The sequence below is a fragment of the Martes martes genome (assembly GCF_963455335.1).
Source record: "Martes martes genome assembly, chromosome: 3".
In the NCBI taxonomy this organism is placed as follows: Eukaryota; Metazoa; Chordata; class Mammalia; order Carnivora; family Mustelidae; genus Martes; species Martes martes.
In genome coordinates this window covers 107,451,214-107,474,353 of record NC_137890.1, presented here as the reverse complement: position 1 = coordinate 107,474,353, position 23,140 = coordinate 107,451,214, and the positions used below count along the sequence as shown (strand labels likewise).

Below are 23,140 nucleotides of genomic sequence, written 5' to 3'. Positions count from 1 at the left end.
CTCTGTTTATTTTATAAACATGTACAAGGGCGCCTGCGTGGCTCAGTGGGTTAAAGCCTCTGCCTTCGACTCAGGTCATGGTCTCAGGGTCCTGGGATAGAATCCCGCATTGGGGGGGGGGGTGTCTCTGCTCAGCAGGGAGCCAGCTTCCTCCTCTCTCTCTCTGCCTGCCTCTCTGCCTACTTGTGATCTCTGTCTGTCAAATAACTAAATAAAAATTAAAAAAAATAAAGCAGAAAGTGCATTTTGACATTCTAACATGTCATCATTTTTTTAGGTCCTACTGATACTATATCTACAATTTCTCTACCGTCACTCATTCTGCTCTTTCCACTCACATATCATAACATATGGTAAACCTGAATTATCTGTCCCTAAGACCACTGTGTGACCTACTGTGTTTGCTTCTGACAGTAATTCCCCTTCAATATGTTCTACACATGGCTTTGGCTCCCTCTTACCTCATAACTGTACCTGAGCACATACTCTCTCAAAATCTTTTAATGGTTCTCCATTGTTTATGATTAAGAGACACCTCATGAATTAGCAGTCAACATTACATGAACTGTGACTTCAAGCTGTCTTATTACTGTTTCTGCACCCTCTCCTTACTTTATAACTTTACATTGGAGTTGCATGTTGTGTGTGCATTAGGTTCAGCAAATAACACTAAAACCCCATGTGCTCAAAATGGCCATTAAAAATCATCCATTAAACTCAGTATACATGGTTCTGTGTTTATAGTTCTGATTGAAATTTGTACATATAACTGTGGTATTAAGAAAATAATGCTTAGCATAAAACAAGGAATACATGTGCAAGGTAGAATTTTAGAGTGGGTTCACTCAGAAATGGAGAGAAGATCAATTTAGAGTTGATTTATTTCAACAATCTATGCTCTGACACATTCCTGTTGAGTAGCAAGGTTATTCAGCATGCTATTAAATTATCTCTCTTTTTCTGTTTTACCTGCTTTTTATTTTATGGAAGGTATATTAAGACTGTATATCTTAGCTATCTATATGAATTTTTTTTTTCTGTTTCCATATGTAACGTTCACTGACACCCTTCAAGATACCTTTCCAAATAACATCTCACTAAATCTTGCTCTCAACCTTCAGGTCATATATATTTTCTACATTTTTGAAATTCCACGGCACTCTGTGATCCTTATATGGCTTTTATCTTATTCTTTTTTTATATATGTTCAGTGTAGAACTTTTGTCACTACTAGACTTAATGCTTACAAGATAAGAAATCTGTCTTTCCCATCTTTTTTACATTTTCCAATAGCTAGGCAAACACATTATATTCAAAATAATTGATGAATTGAATTGAAGCCAGCATTGTTAGAGAAATAAATATGCATGTAGTATTAAAATTCAGTAGTGTAAATTTTTTAAAAAAGATTGTAATTTAGAAAGACATTATGCTATATTGAGTAAATCCACTTGAATTTTCTCAAAGATTCACTTCTTTACATACCCATATTCTTTTTTTTTTTTTTAAAAGATTTATTTACTTGAGAAAGAGAGAGAGTGCAAGGGGGGAGGAGGAGAGGGAGACAAACCCTCAAGCAGACTCTGCTGAGCACAAAGTCTGACACTGGACTTAATCCCAGGACCTTGAGATCATGACCTGAATCGCATGAGTTGGATGCCCATCTGAGCCATTCAGACACACCCATACTCATATTTTTAACATTAACTGCCAATAGTATCCCACAACAAAAATTATGCTGGTATAACCTATGATGTCTTTTATAAAGATAAAAATGAGTCAAGCAGTTTACAAAATGATAAATCTATTTTTTTAAACACCCAAAAAAGTTTAACAGAAAAAGAGAAACTCTAGAATTGATCGTATAAATTTATTTTAGTAAAGAAGTACAATTTCTAATGATTCCAGAAATTCATAGTTTCACTATAGCTGTTGACATCATACTGGCTTTTATCCTGAACTACATATTACAAAATAATACAAATAAAAATAGTCCTTAAAATGTCCCAAGTGCATGCATGTATGTGTGTTTATGTTTGAATATTGTGTTATTTCACTAGTTGTCATGATACCAACATAATGATTATTATTTCTGTTTGTTGTTGCTGCTTTGTTACCTGGTCATTCCTATTCTCTTTGCTCAAAGGGAAAAAACTGCAGTTTCTGTAACATTCTTGCACACATAGTTATCAATAGAAAACACCATTATAAATATATCAGAAAAGAGTATATAAAAACTCAACTTGATAATAAACACCTATTTTCAGCACGTAGTTTTAAAGTGTAATTAGTAGGGCGAGGAGCAAGATGGAGGAGTAGGAGACCTAAATGTTGTCTGGTCCCAGGAATTCAGCTAGTTATCAAAGCATTCTGAACACCTACAAACTCAACAGGAGATAGAAGAAAAGAATAGCAGGAATTCTATGAACAGAAAAGTGACCACTTTTTGGAAGATAGGACATGCACAGAGAAGTGAATCTGAGGTGATATATGGGAAGATACACCATGGGGGAAGGGACTGGCTCCCAGCAAGTAGTAGAGCAGCAGAGCACAAAATTGGAACTTTTAGAAGTCTGCTCTGTGGAGGGAAGTCCCTCCAGTGGCTAGGCGGGGGTGGAATCCTTGCAGGGACAGTGTTGTCTCAGGACCCTTGGGGTCACAGAAAGACCAAGGGTGCCTGAGTGCAGCAGAGCTCCCAGATATCAGTGTGGCTGAAAGATGGAGGCAAGGAGGGGCCCTCAGTTTAGGGTTACCTTAAACTGTGATCTGAGGCAAAGTTGGACCACTACTCTTTGAGCAGAGACCCCACAAGTGGCAGATCCAGGGGATCCCCTGCTTCCTTCACTGGGAGGAGCAGCACAGGAGTACACTGCAGGAATCAGATAGGTTTGGAGACTCCAAACGGGGCTGTGTGCCAGAGATAGAAGAGCTTTGTCCCAGGCTGGGAGAATTCCTAGTGCAGCCAGAGACCAGGGAGATGGAAGGGATTGACTGCTTTTCTCTGAACACAGATGGAGGAGCGGGATCCTGAGCTCTCAGCATCTCTGGGCTGGAGATTAGTTGGCCACCATTTTGATTCTCATCCTCCAGAGTTGTACAGAAAGCATCCAGCAAACAAAAGCTACCAAGAGCAAACCCAAGCAGATTACTTAGCCTGGCCCCTGGGAAGGGCAGTGCAATTCCACCTTAAGCAAAGACATTTGAGATTCACTGCAACAGGCTCCTTCCCCAGAAGATCAGCAAGAATATCCAGCCAAAACCAAATTTACTGATCAAAGAGAACAGCAAAACACCAGAGCTAGAGGAATATGGCACATAGAATTCATGGCTTTTTCCTCATGATTCTTTAGTCTTTCAAACTTAATTTTTTTTATTTAATTTTTTTTTCTTTTTCTGTTTTTTTTTTTATTTAATTTTCCTTTTTCCTATTTTAACATAAATCTTATCAATTCCTTTTTATTTTTTTAATGTTCATTTTTATAGTCATTCTATCCCTTCATTGTATTTAGCCTTGTGTGTGTGTGTGTGCGCACACAAGTTTTTCTTTCTTTACAATTTTGGGATACAGTTTCTTCTAACGGACCAAAATATACCCTAAATCTAGTGTGTTCCGTTGTTCTAGTCTCCTGCCTGATCACATTCTCTCCTTGTTTCTTTTGTTTTCTTTCTTTTTTCAACCAACTTCTTATCAATTCCTTTTTTTTTTTAAAGATTTTATTTATTTATTTGACAGACAGATCACAAGTAGGCAGAGAGGCAGGCAGAGAGAGAAGGGAGGAAGCAGGCTCCCTGCTGAGCAGAGAGCCCAATGCGGGGCTCGATCCCAGGACGCTGGGATCATGACCTGAGCCGAAGGCAGTGGCTTTAACCCACTGAGCCACCCGGGCGCCCCTTATCAATTCCTTTTTAAAAATCTTTTTCAATTTTCATCTTTACAGTCATATTCCATCCCTTCATCATTTTTACCCTTATTTTTGTACATACATGGGCTTTTCTTTTTTAAAACTTTGGGAAGCAGTTTCTTCCAATAAACCAAAATACAGCCAAAATCAGGCATGTGGTACTGTTCTATTCATCATATATTTTTTTCCTTTCCTTTTCTGCCCCTGCCCCCAGGTTTCTGGTCTCCTATGATTTGTTCAGTGAATATTTTTCTGGGGTCATTGTTACCCTTTAGCATTTTCTTCTCTCATTCATCTATTCTTCTCTGGACAAAATGACAAAGCAGAAAAACTCATCTCAAACAAACAAACAAACAAACAAACAAACAAAACCAAGAGATAGTACCAACTGCTAGGGACCTAATTAAGGACATTAGTAAGATGTTTGAACTGAAGTTCATAAAGGTAACTAAAAAGGTACTAGTTGGGCTTGAGAAAAGCATAGAAGATGCTGGAGAATCCCTTTCTAGAGAAACAAAAGAACTAAAATCTAACCAAGTTAAAGTAAAAAAAAAAAAGCTATTAATGAGGTACAATTAAAAATGGATGCTCTTATTGCTAGGATAAATGAGCAGAAGATAGAATTAGTGATCTAGAAGATAAAATGATGGAGAATGAAGAAACTGGGAAAAAGTTAAACAACTTGGATCATGAGGGGAGGATTTGAGAGATAAGTGATACTATATGATGAAACAATATTAGAATAATTGGGATCCTAGAATAAGAAGAAAGAGAGTGGGAGCAGAAGGTATATTTCCTAGTGGAGTGTAAGTCATAAGTTCATTTCAACATAGAATTTTCATCATGCATCTGCAGAAACTATCAAATTTTATGGCACATGTGTATACATCTCATCATCATGATTTTAAAATGAGCTATTTTTGAAGGGGCATGCAAAATTTGGTAGAAGGAAAATAAATAGTATAATGGATTCAGTGAAAAATTCTCCTTTCCTACTCTAGTTTTCCACACTTCAGGTCTTCTTTGCCTATGGTGAGGCAGATTTCTTATGGAGCCTCTGGTGAGGCTATTTCTTATGCAGCTTCCTAGAAAGGGTTCATGTAGAGACAACCTGTCCATAAACTTATATTGATATGTATATGAAATTATAGTTCTAGATATTGGTAATCACATAAATATCTTCTAAGATGTAAGAAAACCTACCAAGCATTTGGTTTTGTGGGCCTTTTTTATTGATGTGTTTTGGAGAGAGTGTTTTTTTTTGTGGTGGTTGTTTTCATCTATTTTTTATTCATTATTTTTATTAACATATAATGTATTATTTGCCCCAGGGGTACAAGTCTGTGAATTGTCAGGCTTACACACTTCACAGCACTCACCATATCACATACTGTCCCCAATGTCCATAACACAACCACACTCTCCCTAACCCCCTCCTGCCAGCAACCCTCAGTTTGTTTTGTGAGATTAAGAGTCTTTTACGGTTTGTCTCCATCCTGATTCCATCTTGTTTCATTTTTTTCCTTCCCTACCCCCCAACACTCCCACCATGCTTTTTGAAATTCCTCATATCAGAGAAATCATATGATAATTGTCTTTCTCTAATTGACTTATTTTGCTCAGTGTAATACTCTCTAGTTCCAACCATGTTGTTGCAAATGGCAAGATTTTATTTCTTTTGATGGCTGCATAGTATTTCATTGTATATATATATATACCATTTATACCACATTTTCCTTATCCATTCATCTGTTGATGGACATCTAGGTTCTTTCCATAGTTTGGCTATTGCGGACATTGCAGCTATAAACATTTGGGTGCATATACCCCTTCAGGTCACTACATTTGTATCTTTAGGGTAAACACCACAAGTGTGATTGCTGGGTTGTAGGGTAGCAATATTTTCAACTTCTTGAGGAACCCCCATACTGTTTTCCAGAATGGCTACACCAGCTTGCATTCCCACCAACAGTGTAGGAGGGTTCCCCTTTCTCTGCATCCTCGCCAACATCTGTCATTTCCTGACATGTTAACATTAGCCATTCTGACTGGTATGGGGTGGTATCTCATTGTGGTTTTGATTTGTATTTCCCGGATACCAAGTGATGTAGAGCACTTTTTCATGTGTCTGTTGGCCATCTGGATGTCTTCTTTGAAGAAAAGTCTGTTCATTTCCTCTGCCCATTTCTTCATTGAATTATTTGTTCTTTGGGTGTTGATTTTTATAACTTCTTTATAGATTTTGGATACTAGCCCTTTATCTGTTATGTCATTTGTGAATATCTTCTCACATTTTGTTAATTGTCCTTTGGTTTTGCTGACTGTTTCCTTTTCTGTGCAAAAACTTTTGATCTTGATGAAGTCCCAGTAGTTCATTTTTGCCATCGCTTCCCTTGCCTTTGGTGATGTTTCTAGAAAGAAGTTGTTGTGGCTGAGGTCGAAGGGATTGCTGTCTGTATTCTTCTCAAGGATTCTGATGGATTCCTGTCTCACATTGAGGTCTTTCATCCATTTTGAGTCTATTTTTGTGTGTGGTGTAAGGAAATGGTCCAGTTTCATTATTCCACGCATATCAAGAACGTTTGACTGCAGTTTCATTATTCTGCATGTGGCTGTCCAGTTTTCATAGCACCATTTGTTGAAGAGACTGTCTTTTTTCCATTGGATATTCTCTTCTGCTTGGTTGAAGATTAGTTGACCATAGAGTTGGGGGTCTATTTCTGGGCTCTCTATTCTGTTCCACTGATCTATGTGTCTGTTTTTGTGCCAGTACCATACTGTCTTCATGATGACAGTTTTGTAATAGAGCTTGAAGTCTGGATTTGTGGTGCCACCAACTTTGGCTTTCTTTTTCAACATTCCTCGGCTATTCGAGGTCTTTTCTGGGTCCATATAAAGTTTTGGATTATTTGTTTCATTTCTTTGAAAAAAAAATGATGATATTTTGATAGGGGTTGTATTAAATATGTAGATTGCTTCAGGTAGCATAGACATTTTCACAATATTTGTTCTTCTAATCCATGAGCATGGAATATTTTTCTATTTCTTTGTGTCTTCCTCAATTTCTCTCATGAGTACTTTATAGTTTTCTGAGTACAGATTCTTTGCCTCTTTGGTTGGGTTTATTCCTAGGTATTTCATGGTTTCGGGTGCAGTGGTAAATGGGATTGACTCCTTAATTTCTCTTTCTTCTGTCTTGCTGTTGGTGTATAGAAATGCGACTGATTTCTGTGCATTGATTTTATATCCCTGACACTTTACTGAATTCCTGTACAAGTTCCAGCAGATTTGGAGTGGAGTCTTTTGGGTTTTCCATATAAAGCATCATACCATCTGCAAAGAGTGAGAGTTTGACTTCTTCTTTGCCAAATTGGGTATCTTTTATTTCTTTTTGTTGACTGATTGCTGAGGCTAGGACTTCTAGTACTATGTTGAAGTGCAGTGGTGATAGTCAACATCCCTGCTGTGTTCCTGACCTTAGGAGAAAAGGTCTCAGTTTTCCCCATTGAGAATGATATTCACTGTGGGTTTTTCTTAGATGGCTTTGATAATATTGAGGTATGTACCCTCTATCCCTACACTTTGAAAGTTTTGATCAAGAAAGGATGCTGTACTTTGTTAAATGCTTTTTCAGAATCTAGTGAGAGTATCATATGATTCTTGTTCTTTCTTTTATTAATATATTGTATAACATTGATTGATTTGCAGATGTCGAACCAACCTTGCAGCCCAGGAATATCCCACTTGGTTGGGATGAATAATCCTTTTAATGTAGTGTTGGATCCTATTGGCTAATATTTTGGTGAGAATTTTTGCATCTGTGTTCATGAAGGATATAGGTCTGTAATTCTCCTTTTTGATAGGGTCTTTGCCTTGTTTGGAATCAAGGTATTGCTGGCATCATAAAATGCGTTTGGAAGTTTTCCTTCCATTTTTAGTTTTTGGAACAGTTTCAGGAGAATAAGAATTAATTATTCTTTAAATGTTTGGTAGAATTCCTCCGGGTAGCCATCTGGCCCTGGGCTCTTGTTTGTTGCGAGATTTTTGATGACTGCTTCAATCTCCTTACTGGTTATAGGTCTGTTCAGGTTTTCTGTTTCTTCATGGTTCAGTTTTGGTAGTTTATATCTCTCTAGGAATGCATCCATTTTTTCCAGGTTGTCAAATTTGTTGGCGTATAGTTGCTCATAATATGTTCTTATAATTCTTTCTATTTCTTTGGTGTTGGTTGTGATCTCTCCTCTTTCATTCATTATTTGATTTATTTGGGTTCTTAACCTTTTTTTTTTTTTTTTTTTTGGTAAGTCTGGCCATGAGTTTATCAATCTTAATAATTCTTTCAAAGAACAAGCTCCTAGATTCGTTGATTTGTTCTACTGTTCTTTTGGTTTCTATTTCATTGATTTCTGCTCTGATCTTTATTATTTCTCTTCTCCTGCTGAGTTTAAGCATTCTTTGCTGTTTTTCTCCAGCTCTTTTAGGTGTAGGGTTAGGTTTTGTACTTGTGACTGTTATTGTTTCTTGAGAAATACTTGTATTACTATATACTTTCCTCTCAGGACCACCTTTGCCGTGTGCCACAGATTTTGAACACTTGTGTTTTCATTTTTGTTTGTTTCCATGAGTTTTTTCAATTCTTTTTTAATTTCCTGGTTGACCAATTCCTTCTTCAGTAGGATTAGCCTTTACGTATTTGAGTTCTTTCCAGCTTTCCTCTTGTGATTGAGTTGTAGCTTCAGAACATTGTGGTCTTAAAATATGCAGGGAATGATCCCAATCTTTTGGTATCAGTTGAGACCTGATTTGTGACCGAGGATGTGATCTATTCTGGAGAATGTTCTATGTGCATTAGAGAAGAATGTGTATTCTGTTGCTTTGGCTTGGAATGTTCTGAATATATCTGTGATGTCCATCTGGTCCAGTGTGTCAATTAAAACCTTTATTTCCTTGTTAATCTTTTCTTGGATGATCTGTCTATTTCTGTGATGGGGTGTTAAAGTCCCCTACTATTATTGTATTATTATTGATGCATTTCTTTGATTTTGTTATTAATTGGTTTATATAATTGGCTGTTCCCATATTAGGGGCATAGATATTTAAAATTGTTAGATCTTCTTGTTGGACAGACCATTTAATTATGACATAGTGTCTTTCCTCATCTCTCATTATAATCTTTGGCTTAAAATCTGTTTTATCTGATAAAAGATTACCACCTTAGCTTTCTTCAGATGTCCATCAGCAAGGTAAATTGTTTTACACCCCCTCACTTTAAATCTTGAGGTGTCTTTGGGTCTAAAATGAGTTTCTTGTAGATAGCATATCAGAGTCTTTTTTTTTTTTAAGATTTTATTTATTTATTTGACAGACAGGGATCACAAGTAGGCACAGAGGCAGGCAGAGAGAGAGGAAGGGAAGCAGGCTACCTGCTGAGCAGAGATCCCTGTGCAGGGCTCAATTCCAGGACCCTGAGATCATCATCTGAGCTGAAGGTGAGGCTTTAACCCACTGAGCCACCCAGCCACCCCAGAGTCTTGTTTTTTTAATCCATTCTGATGCCCTGTGTCTTTTGATTGGAGACATTTAGACTTTTTACATTCAAGGCATAATATTAAAAGATATGAATTTGGTGCCATTGTTTTGCCTGCAAGGGTACTGTTACTGTATATTGTCTGTGTTCCTTTCTGGTCTACTACTTTTAGGCTCTCTCTGGTTAGAGGACCCCTTTCAATATTTCCTGTAGGTCTGGTTTGGTGTTTACAAATTATTTTAATTTTTGTTTGTCCTGGAAGCTTTTTGTCTCTCTTTCTATTTTCAATGACAGCCTGATGGGTATAGTATTCTTGGCTGCATATTTTTCTCATTTAGTGCTCTGAATATATCATGTCACTTCTTTCTGAACTGCCAGGTCTCTGTGGATAACTCTGCTGCCAGTGTAATATTTCTACTGTTGTATATTACAGACTTCTTGTCCCAAGCTTCTTTCAGGATTTTCTCTTTGTCATTAAGACTTGTAAGTTTTACTATTAGATGACTTAGTTTATATTGATTTTGAGGGGGGTTCTCTGTGCCTCCTGGATTTTGAAGCTTTATCTCTTTGCCGTATTAGGAAAATTCTTTACTATAATTTATCCCAATGTACCTTCTGGCCCTCTCTCTCTTTCTTCTTCTTCTGGGATCCCAATTATTCTAATATTGTTTCATTGTGGCATCACTTATCTCTCAAATTCTCCCCTCATGGTCCAGTAGGTGTTTGTCTCTCTTTTGCTCGCTTTTTGATCCTATGTCATTTGGTCTTCTATATCACTAATTCACTCTTCTGCCTCTTTTATTCTAGCAGTAAGCATCTCCATTTTTAATTGCATCTCATTAATAGCTTTTGTAAATTTCAACTTGGTTAGATTTTAGTTCTTTTATTTATCCAGAAAGGGTTTTTCTAATATCTTCCATGACTTTTTTGAGCTCAGATAGCTCATTGATAATCGTCATTCTGAACTCTAGTTCTGACATATTACCAATGTCTATATTGATTAGGTCCCTAGCCATTGGTACCGCCTCTTGTTCTATTTTTTGTGGTGAGTTTTTCCATCTTGTCATTTTACTCAGATAGGAATATATGAATGAGAGATTAAAGTATTAAAAGGGTGGCAAAGATACCCCCAAAATGTATGGTAACCAAATCAGAAGAGACCCAAAATCGGGGGAAGAAGAAAGGGGGGAAAAAGAAATAAAAAATTAAAAAATTAAAAAGTAAAAAAAAAAAGAAATATGTGTTATACTGGTGAATAGAATAGAGCCACCTACTTTATTTTGGGTGTATTCTGTTCTCTTAGAAGAAATTACCTCCCAAAATGTTAAACAAAGAAAAACTTATATATATATATATATACACATACATATATATATATATATGTGTATATATATATATATACAAAAATAAGGGTGAACATAATGAAGAGATGGAATATGACTGTAAGGTGAAAATTTAAAAAAAATTCTAAAAATGGAATTGATAAGATAAGTTGGTTGGAAAAAGAGGAGAGAATTTTCTCAGGCTGAAGACTAGAACAAAGCTATGTGCTAGATTTAGGGTATATTTTAATCTATTAGAAGAAATTGTATCCCAAAATTTTAAAGGAAAAACCTATATGTATACAAAAAATAAAGTTAAATACAATGGAAGGATAAAATATCACTATAAAATGAAGATTTAAAAATATTTTTTAAAAAGTATTGTTAAGATAAACTAGTTTAAAAATGTTGAAAGAGGAAAGAGGAAAAATTTTAAAAATGGAATTAGAAAAAAATAAGATTTAACAAATTTAACTTTGAAAGACTTATGGATCATGGAAAAAAAGCCATGAATTCTATACATTTCTTTCCTCTAGCTCTGGAGTTCCACTGTTCTCATTGAACTTGGTTTTGGCTGGATGTTCTTGCTGATCTTCTGGGGGAGGGGCCATTTGCAGTGAGTCTCAAATGTCTTTGCCTGAGGTAGAATTGTGCTGCCCTTCCCAGGGGCCAGGATAAGTAATCTATTTGGGTTCTCTCTCAATAGCTTTTGTTTCCTAAGCACTTTCCATAGAGCTTTGGAGGACAGAAATGAAAATGGTGGCCTCAGAGTCTCCAGATGGAGTGAGCTGAGAGCTCAGGGCGCCACTCCTCAGTGCGCCCTCAAAGAAAAGCAGTAAATTCCTGCCATCTCTCTGGTCTCTGGCCACACTCTGAGCTCACCCAGCCTGTGACTGAGTGTTTCTATCTCTGGCGCACAGCCATGTTTGGAGTCTCCAAACCCAGCAGATTGCTGCCACTCACTCCCGTGCCACTCCTCCCAGAGGAGGATGGAGAGGGTATTGCCAGATCTGCCACTTGTGGGGTACCTGCTCGAAGAGCAGTGGCCCAAATGTGCCTTGGATAAGGTAACTCCTTGGCTCTGTCTCTGTAGTGGGCTTCCCCACTGCGATACCTGAGAACTCTGCCACACTCAGACCCCCCTGGTCTTTCTGTGACCCCATGGGTTCTGAGACCACACTGTCCCTGTGAGGGGTCCACCCCTGCTTAGCCTCTGGAGTGATGTCCTTCAGGGGAGCTGACATCTAAAAGTTCTGATTTTGTGCTCTGCTGCTCAATCACTTGCCAGGACCTGGCTCCTCCCCCTGCATTCCATCTTCCCATCATTTCAGATTTACTTCTCTGAACCCCTACCTTCCAGAAAATGGTTGATTTTCTGTTCCTAGAATTGCTGTTTCTATCTCCTGTTGAGTTTGTAGGTATTTGGAATGGTTTGATAACTATCTAGCTGAACTCCTGGGACCTGATGTCATTTCAGGTCCTCTGCCATCTTGCTTCCAGTTTGGATATTGTGTTATATTACCTGAGTAGAATTCTCTCATTCTTTTTCACTCAAGTGTGTAATTTCAGTGCATGGATGCATTGTAATTGATGTCACCAGTTTTGCAATAATGATTTAAGCTGTTATAAGTCTTTTGCTAGTATATAGGAAGCAGCAACACATGTCTTTATAATGCATCCTTATGCATTTGGGCAAACCTGTTAATAAGAAAACATCTAAAATTAGAATTACTCTGGTGAAGAATTAATACATTTTTTATTTGTTAGATTTTGTAAAATTGCCCTAGACAGATTATTCTGATTTGAAGCCCCCTCAATATAGGGGATGTTGCTTACAATCTTGTCGAATCTATCTTTCTATTATTCTTTTTCTTAACCTAAACCAATCTGACAGAGGAAAAAAATTATATCAAATTGCTTTTTTAGCTTTTTCATTAAAAGATATTTTTGGTCATCATAGGTTTGTAAGTCATTGTTGGTTCATTAATTTTACAATTGTATTGTTTTTTTGATCTTTGTTTTATTTATTAGTAACAGCCCTTTTATATTTTAAAGAAAGAAAGCCCCTTTTTCACATATAATAAAAATTTTTCTAGTTTACCACCTTTGTGTTGAATTTATAGTGGGATTATATTGTTGAATTGTGGAATCAAATGTATTTATGAGATTGTTTATGAATTTGTTCTTCATATTTTCTGGGTATGTGTAATGACTATTGCAAGTCTTTGTTGTTTTGTTTTCATATCTATTTCGTTCTAGAATGTGTATGCATTTATCATTGTTATTTTAAAATGATTACTTCTTTGATCCACTTAGAATATATTTTAGTGTAAGGATCAAGATTCAGCCTTTTTTCCCCCCTCCAGATGGCTAAGCAGTGTTCCTTACATCACCAATTTTGTAATTCCATTATCTGTACTATTTTGAATAGCCAATTTTGTATACTAAAACCATATACCAGGTAGATGAGTGTTTGATATTTCTATCCTATTCAATTGTTGATGTGTTGATTGATATTCTGTTAAAAATATTTTGACTATTGTTAGTTGAAAATACTTCTAAATAGTTGGCATTTACAGTTCCTACTCATAAATTTCTTCCCTTTTTTATGAAGACTCCAAATGCTATTTGCATTCTTATTTTCTTAAATTTAGGATAAGCTTGTAGGATTGTAATAATATTGTTACTATTTTATGGGGATTAATTTGGGGAAAATATTTTACATCTATAAAGCTTCTCTAAGACCAAACTATTTCTTTATCCAAGACTTCTTTGGGGTTTGTTTGTACACTTTTTAATTTTCTGCATATACATTCTCTATACTTCTTATACAGTTAACCTAAATACTTTGTTTTAGGATAGATTTTTAAATCCATCTTCTACTATAGTCTATTGAGATATAAAACCTACAGATTCCTGTATAATTTTTGAAACTAGCTATCTTTTTTTTAATTCTTAGTTTCTTATAATTTTTAGTTTTTATTGATTTTATGACTATTTGATTATATTAACTGCATGTAATGATACTCTTCTAATTTTATACCTCACTTATTTCTGTTATTGAATTATATGGTATTTCCAGGATAATATAAATAATAACATTATTAGTTTTATTTGTGATGTAAAGGCAAATCTTATAATGTTTCTCCATTTATATATAATTGAACAGTGAAATCTCCATCATTTCTTTTTTTTTTTTTTTAAGATTTTATTTTACAGAGAAATAGAGAGCACAAGTAGGCAGAGTAGCAGGCAGAGGTTGAGGGAGAAGGAGGGTCTCTGCTGAGCAGGGAACCCAAGGTGGGGTTGGATCCTGGGTCCCTGAGATCATGACCCGAGCCCAAGACAGCTGCTTTACAGACTGAGCCACCCAGGTGCCCCATCATTTCTTATTTCAAGAGTGTTTTCATCAGTAACTAATGTTGATTATGAAATGTATTTAAATTAACTATGGAACTGATGATTTGTGCTTTTTTTCTCATTTGACTTCATATCATGGAGAATTATTTATGTATTTCTGCAAATGAAACATCTTTTCACCAGTATTTTGATTATTTTAAAATTTAGTAACCTTTAAGTTTGACATAGACATCTGAATATATAGACTCTGACATATACAATCTAGTGTTTTCTTTTCCCTTCCATTTCCCCTATTCTTTTAATGAGTTGTTGGTATACAGTCAACTAATAACCAGTATTTATCTTCAAGTCCATTTTTTATTTACATTACACCTTAACATTGTATAATCCAGAAAAGATAATTAGAAGAAAAACATAACCATTCTGGAAAATTTTAGAGTGAAAAAAGATTGACATAGACAGTGGCCATTGCTTTCTCTGTGTTTCATGTTATTACTTTTGAAAACTGCTAACTAAACAATAATCATTTTTTCCCTTTCAAAGTCAATAAAGAAAAACATATTTCAATAACACCTGTCTGTATATACCTTAGCTATCAAGATGTTTAATAACATTTATATTTTATGAAAGGGAATACACATGTCTAGGCGTGAGGAAGAGTTAAGGTCTTGGGCTTATAAATGTAAACAGAAGGACCTATTCTCCTGTGAAATAAACCATTTCCCTTAACTTAGGGCTGCAAAATCACAGATAACATGTACCTGAATTTAGGTCTCTAAAAGTGACTTACATACAAATGCTTGCTTAGTGTTTTTTTTGTTTTTTTTTTTAAGTATCATAATGAAGCTTTCAATTAGTCCACAAGTTATTTTATTAATAGGGCTAGACAATAACTTGAAACCAAGGAAAATATTAAGGCTTTAACTTTAAGATCATTTTAACTAGAGTGTGAGACCTATTCCAATAGTCATGAAAATAAACTGTCAGACTATCAGCAAATAGTTTTCTTGGTAATAGCACATAGCTCTGCCTCTGACTGAAGATGGTAATGACTATTCATTATGACAGTGACTTAATTACAACAATCAAATGGATGATGTTTCTTTTTCCTTAAGGGAGATGCATCAACAAAGCATGGATATGTGATGGAGATAGTGATTGTGAAGATCAGTCAGATGAAGATGATTGTGACAGTTTTTTATGTGGACCACCCAAGTACCCTTGTGCTAATGACACTTCAGCCTGCCTTCAGCCAGAGAAACTCTGCAACGGGAAAAGGGACTGTCCAGATGGGTCTGATGAAGGCGATCTCTGTGGTATTGCATGTTTCACTGATTTGTTTCTTTCTGGAGACTAGAAACATTTAGTTCACTTGCTGATACTTATAGTAGCATACACTCCTTCCATTTATTTCCTTTAAATGTAATGTTTAGCATCAAATCCTATCTCCATTTTTCAGGGACTGTAAGTCTATTGAAAGTTTTTAAAATATGATCAGAAATTTCTGAAAATGAAGCAGAAAAGGTTGGACTATAGCCAACTAACTTAATTGTATAATTGTGCTCATCATTTAGAGCTCTAGATGGTTAATGCTGTTTCCACAATGAAATGATTATTTTTTTGTCAGTGAGTCATTCTCAACAAGAGAACCTTTTTATTACAGACCTATGGGATAGAGTTTACTAACATCTAGTGGATTTTATCATACCTTCCAACCATTACAATAGAAATATTTTTTTTTTAAAGAGGAAAGGAAAGGAAGAAATTGAACAATAAAACCAACTGAATGTTATTCAAGTTTATATAATTTTCTCTGAAGTTTTTAGTCCTCTTACAATAGCTTTCTTGGGCATGCTATGTCTAGTTAAAATTATTATTTCAATCTGATAGCTTTTGAGCTTTGAAATCACTTTTGACTAGTCATCTTTTTTATGCCAACCAGAACATATAAAGAAAATTACATTTCCTTCTCTGTGGGGAGATCAGACATTTAGCAAGGAGATTTTCAAAATATGTTTTCTAGATAATACTAAAGGTGATATCAATAGAGTAATGAGGAAGAGTTTAACAGAATGATAAGAACAATAATGAGGTGACTAGGGACTGGGAAAATGACTTTAGGAAATGATGAAGCTACCTAATTGAAAATAAAAAAGACAACTACATTTAAGCCTAAAGTTATCATATTTTGATCTGAATTGAGTACTATTAGAATACTGAGTGATAAAAAATCTGTTATTGTGTTTTAAATTTACGCAATAAATGTCCTTTCTTCCAAAGATTCTGTGATTCTATAAATACCCTTGAAACAGTAACTTCAACAATCTTCATTCAGTGATGCTAAAATTTATTTATTTGTTTATTTATTTATAAAGACATTTATTTTTAGAGTGAGGGAGAGAGAGAGAACAGGGGGAGGGGCAGAATGAGAGGCAAAGAGAGAATCTGAAACAGACTCCCCTATCAGCATAGAGCTCAGAGCTCCACACAGGGCTGGATCTCAGGACCCTGAGATCATGAACTGAGCCAAAAATAAAAAGTCAGAACACCAAAATGACTGAAGTACCCTTGTGATGCTAAAATTTTAACAAAAAGACTCAACCCCCAGAACCTCCCCCCAAAAATCCTAAAATTAAGCAACAAATAAAAGGTAACTGACTTAGCTTATCTGTATTTACTTCTTTTTCTCCCAGCTTATTCCCCTTATGGTGTAGATTGGTGGATGGAAATATCTCTTGCATTACCATATGTGAGGATTGATCGTGAAGGTTGTAAGAGCAATTCTGAAAGAAGGAAACTATCTATACTCTTAAAATTGAAAATGTGTAAATACAGGAAAAAATCAAGATTTTGACAGGTTTAAATTCTGTTCTTCAGTTACTTCAATTAAATGATCTAGGCAGGTAACTTAATTTCTTGAATGTCAGATTCTTCATAACAAAAAAGGAGATGATGATATTGAGCAGGAAATCATGGTAATAATGTCAGATGCACTATACGTATTGAAAGAAATTATCTTTTCTCAACCTTCAGGTAAAATGAAGGCAAAGAAGACAAAATACAATCATTAAGAAAAATGAAAATAATGTTATAAAACACAGCCTTATTTTCCTGTCCTCTGCTCTCCGAATTAGTAAAATAAAAGAGCAAAAGGGATTTCTTCTGAATTTATTTCTTTATTTACCTCAAGACTGAAAATTGTTTCTTACTATCAAGCCACTATATTCATCAGCTTAGGAACCTTGCTCAAACGTTTCAAAGAATTACAGGTGTGAAAGAGGTTACAATAAAGCTAGGTGTGGTCATACCAGAAAAGATAAAAGTCAGTTCTATCCTGCTTATAGCACTATGGCATATTGAAGTCCTATACTGTCCCCTTTGAGAGGTGAAGTTGAAGGAAAGTTAGGGAAATGAAAATCAAAAACAAATACTGGTCAAAGGATTGAATTACTTTCTGTGGTTCTCCTTTTCCTACCTTCTGTGTGTACCTTTGTACTGTAGTCCCGTAGATGGAATCCTTATAGGCAATATTGGTACCTGTAGAGAAATGGCACCTTGGTCTCTTATTTTCAAGATCCTTGCCCATCAGTCGTAGGTTAGATCCTGTACAGCTAAGGAGGATATTGGTTTATGAGTGCTGCAGCAGCAGCCATAATGAGTCATTTAGCCAGTGGATATAAAAGATATACCAAGTGAATTAACTTTAAATAATTGGTATGCATTTGGCTAGTAGTTAGGAAATTCTTTTTAGAGAGAGAGAGTCCCAAAGGCGAAAGAGGTTTTTTGTTTATTTGTTTTGTTTTGTTTTGTTTTAACCATATGTTGTATATGATGAAAATATAGGTTTTGCCCTCTTCATGTTTACTCCTTTGAAATAGTTTTCAAAAAAGCTGTTTTTTTTTTTTTTAATGTTCCCTCCTTTACCATCCTCTGTTAAAAAGGTAACAGGGATTGATTGATATCCTGTTCCTCAATACATGTAAATTTGTACAAAAATATATTGTATGAAAATAATTTGTAATCTGTAGACTTAATACTTGGGAGATATCCTAGGATGGAAAAATCATACTCTTTGGCTAGTGAAGACATTCTTGTTTTCTCCAGATAAATCTCATCTGTAAAACAAAATCAAAACCAAAACAAAAATCAGTAAAGGAACACTGAATGAAATAATTTTCTTAATCCTAGTGAAAAGGTATTTTTCTCAAGGGGATTTTCAAATGATTTCAAGGGGAAATGGATATACTCTAAGAAATGGATATTGTTTAAGAAATAAATGAGAAAAATCTTGAATCATTCAAGACTAGAGTTAACTGTTAAACCTTGCTATAAAGGTATGTCAAAGATAAACAAAGCTGGACTCTAGGTAAAATGGGGACGATTGATTGTATTCAGTATTTATTATTGCAACAGAGAAGAATATTTCTCGTGAACTGAAATCAAATTCTCTGAAACAAAAGACTAGAAGCATTTTGAAGCCTGGAGTATGGTAAGGGAAAGGCACCAAGAGGTGATACAGGGGTAGACCCATGTGACTAGGCCATTGGTGCTTACCCCAGAGAAGAAACAAATTTCTCATATCTTTGACTAGAGACGGTGGTACAACTCAAAACCAAGCACCCACAGGGTTGGGAGCAAGAGTGAAAGAGTTATCTTCTGGAATGTTTGCATTTCAAAGTGATATTTCTCAAGTCCTTGAAAAGACAGTTCTAGGTGGTAGAAGATTACATATCCAATGTGCAGAGAAAATAGTTATAACTGCAAGCTTTTTACAGTAATTGTTCTAAGACAAGGTTCCAGGGCCTGTCTGCCTATCACCAGGTTTTGGCTGGAGCAAACGGTGAATTCTCCTACCAGCATAGAGCTTTCTCAAGCACGTACTTTAACAGAGCTGGAGTCATACTAGGAAGGCTGTCCTAATTGATTAGAAACTATGCTAGTGTTTGGTGAAATCTCTTTTTGGGTGGCGACAGGAGTATGATTGGGGAAGGGAGTGAAGATCGAAATTATTTATACTAAGGGTCTGCATTTTTAATAAGCCAGTTTGAGGACTAGTTGAACAGAAGTCTTGGAGGAACCTGACTAGAGCTTGATCAATGAGAAATTATTTTTAGGTAATAAAAATTTAAGAGAGTTGCAGGATTAGGGCATCTGGTTGCCTCAGTCAGTTAAGCGTCTGCCTTTGGCTCAGGTCATGATCCCAGAGTTAGATCGAGTCCCGCATCGGGCTCCGTGCTCTACCATGAATCTGCTTCTTCCTCTTCCTCTGCCTGCCATTCCCCCTGTCTGTGCTCTTTGTCTCTCTCTCTCTCAAATAAATAAAATTAAAAAAAAAAAAAAGAAAAGAAAGAAAGTTTTAGGATATAATGACATGTTTAGGGTTAAGGAGGAATTAACAAGGGACTAGCCACACAAATACTGGCATTAAATTTATATGTTCAATTTTAGATATCAATGTAAATTTTATTTTTTTAAAAATCTATGATTTTATTCCACCGATAGTATCAGAAGAACAGTCATATTTGAAATAAGCTAAGAGAACTATAACATTCTTTTTTCACCTGGGTATGATGATACTTCTTTACAGTAATTCTCTTGAAAAAGAATGACATTTGAAATAAATGGGGAAAATACCTTAAAAAGACTATTGTTTTGAAATGACTATGATATGGGTGAATAAACATATTTGGGAGAGCCAAATGAATCTACTTTTTTCTTCTAAAATAATGCCAAACTTGAGTTCTTAGAGAAAACAGTTAATATAATCATTTTCCTTTTCTTATTATTATAACTTCTTTTCTGGTGACAAATAGTATGAAGAAAAGTTGACCTATATAGAACTTAAAAAAATGTAGAAATATTTTTAAAGTGTTATACTTAAGCTCAATTTCTGAACTAGATAAATTTTCGTAGACAGCAGGAAATATTTGAGGTACGTAAGTGACTATTACTACAATTTGTCAATCATTGAACAACATTCCGTTTTAGCATGTCTCAAAAAACACCTAATTAGACAGGTTTTGAAAACAACTTAAAAATATTTTTAAAGTGAAGGAAGGCAAAGCTTCTTTTAGCCTTATTCCTATGTATCTAGTAATAGATAGGAATAGGTAGTAGTGTGTTTGAAAAAACAGTTATCTGCTATTTTCATCAATGGCATAAGTAGGTCATCTTGAAATTTTCCCAAATGGACCAGTAGTGGCTCAATTTGGGGGTAACTGTGCATTTGGACATTTTTTATTCAAAAAATATTGTTAACTGTTTATTCTATGGTAGGCACTGTGCTAGCTACTGGATATACACTGCTAAACAGAGCAAATAGTTTGTATACCCTCATGGACCTCATAATTTATAATGAAATAGAATCAGAAATAAATATATGTAATGCAATTCTAAATTATAAGAGTATGATAGAAAGGTTTCTTTCTTTATAAACCAATCATATTATCCATGTAATAAATACTGGTTGCTCATTATTTTAGTCCAAATACCAAGTCAACCTTTTTGTGTATATGTTTATTATTTATGATGTTTTCATGGCCTCATTGAATTAATCACAATAACCAATATATAGGGTGCAATGTACAATTTACATAACCTAAAAATAAATGGCTGTAACCAGTAAAGAGCAAACTAATCCATCCTGCATTATCATTATGAATCAGACACTTGATGTAGAAATATATATATATATAAAAATATGATACATGTATATGTATATGCCTGTTTATATACACTGAACCAAGCCAAATTTTCAGATCATCAATGTATGTCCTTGGGGAGCCCTTAGCAACTGATTTTGCTCAACAGTTGAAAGGCTCAGCATAATTTTTCCAGTTATAATAGAAAGAAACATTGAACACACTTTACCTCTATGGCGTCAAAGAAAGTATACTCCAAAGTTTTACAGAAATGAAAATCTTCCATTCCCCGTTCCTATCATGTAGAATTATATTTGGTCATTCGATGAATTATTTTATCATTCCTATCCGAATCCCTGAAAAAAAAAATCCAGAGAGCTCTCTCTATTCATTTATAATATCCTTGCTCTAATTCTAGCCTTAGAGAATTGAGTTCAATGATTAGTATTTAATTGAGCAAAACAATTGATAATGCCCTGTAATCTGTTCCCCTCCTTTTATAGATGAATGTTCACTGAACAATGGAGGCTGTAGCAATCACTGTTCTGTTGTTCCTGGAAGAGGAATTGTCTGTTCCTGTCCTGAAGGACTTCAGCTCAACAAAGACAATAAAACGTGTGAAATTATAGATTATTGTAGCAATCATCTAAAGTGCAGTCAAGTGTGTGAACAGCACAAGCACACAGTCAAGTGTTCATGCTACGAAGGGTGGAAGCTGGATGTGGATGGGGAAAGTTGCACAAGTGTTGGTAAGTAGATGTGTGTTTTGCTAGACTGAAGAATAACAAGTGCCTTTCTGTTTTGTTTTTTTTTCCTGTGTTGTGTATCTCAGTATATTTAAGAATATATCTTGAGAGAATACTCCAAAAACACCTTTGAAGAATTAATAAAAGGATTCAACTAAGTTTGAGTGAAGCATTTAAGTTTAATTTGTCATTTTATTTATTTTTTTTTAAAGATTTTACTTATTTGTTTGAGAGTTTGAGGGGGGCAAAAGGAGAAAGACTGCCCACTGGGACTCTATCCTAAGACCTTGGGATCATGACTGGAGCCAAAGGCAGATGATTAACAAACTAAGTCACCCAGGTGCCCTGAATGTGTAATTTTAGACCTACTCCAAAATCTTCTCGACAGAGCATACTACAGTATCCTTATAATCACAGTCCTTCAGATTGGTTCCTTCCTTCTTGAAATGCTACTTTCATCATCATCCTCCCAAAAGGCTTCTTTTCATACTATCAAAAGCGTTTACTTTTATTTTTCTCTGAAGCTTTCAGAACCCTCCAAAGTCTGGTCCTAGCCCACACTTCCAGTTGTATGTCTTTTACTTTTGAAATAAACCCTTTGTTCTGGCTGTGTTCATCTTCTAACTGTCCATTTAAAACATTCTGATGATTCTCTAGATCAGATACCATAGTGGGAAGAAGAGAGATTATCGAATCTGACTTTGAACTTTAACCCTGCGTCTGGCATTCATTATGTACATGATATTAGGCAGGCTACATAAAACTGTTTGAGCCTCAGTTTTCTTATCTTTCAAATATCAGTGCCCATTTTAACAATGTCTTCCTAATATCATGCTGCAGAACTAAACAGGAGAAAGTGCTACTGTGCCGCATACCCATTAGGTACTTAACGAATGGTAACTTTGCAGTATCTTCTCCAGAGACTTAACTGATTCCGTGGGACACTTCAAGTCCATAGATAGAATTGAAGGGGTCCATGGGATGTTTTAGGGGAAAATATTAACTTTATTTTCTTTAATGTCTCACTGAAAGTAAATACAACTTATTAGCAGCAACTGTGTGTCTCCAATTGAAGTAATAGACATTCACATCGTGTTAAACTTGTTCTGATATCTCAAAATATCATGTATATTCAGGCTTTGGAAACCACTATTACTTCAATAATGGGAGTCATTAGACCTACTGTTCAAGCTGTTATCAAATATCATAATAAAAAAGAGTGCATATTACTACATCCAAAAGTAGTGTTTTTTGTTCAATATTGGTAACAGCATTTTAATATATAGTGTTTTATTCCTTTGCCTATGTATACTTATTTTATTTGCTTTTTTCTTACTGTTTTTACACTTTTTAAGACTTTCTGATAACTGGCACACAGGTTTCATCAGACAGCTAAGAACTTATACATCATAAATTTTTCTCATTTTGTTTCTTCTGCTTAGATTGTATTTCCCTTCTTTTTCTCAAAATATCCTGTGTATTCTTTCAGACCTATGAGCTCAAATATTTCTTCTGTAAGGGAATAGTCTTTCAAATATTATTTTTCTCTATTTCTGCTCTCTATGTCTAGAATATATTCTCCATGAAAATATGTGTCCACATTTTTTATTTGTTGTTGTTTATTTCCATCTATGTGTTTTCT

At 35.2% G+C, this 23,140-nt stretch overlaps 1 protein-coding gene across 1 annotated transcript in view; it reads left to right on the top strand.

Moving 5' to 3' along the window:
* LRP1B (LDL receptor related protein 1B) overlaps positions 1 to 23,140 on the top strand; it is a gene marked incomplete at both ends in the record, with an annotated part of 1,929,835 nt that overhangs the window by 1,237,783 nt on the left and 668,912 nt on the right. Inside the window, 2 exons of the mRNA XM_080798957.1 lie at positions 15,227 to 15,427; positions 21,256 to 21,501. Coding sequence (XP_080655083.1) covers positions 15,227 to 15,427; positions 21,256 to 21,501 — 447 coding nt within the window. The remainder of the gene's footprint in view (positions 1 to 15,226; positions 15,428 to 21,255; positions 21,502 to 23,140) is intronic.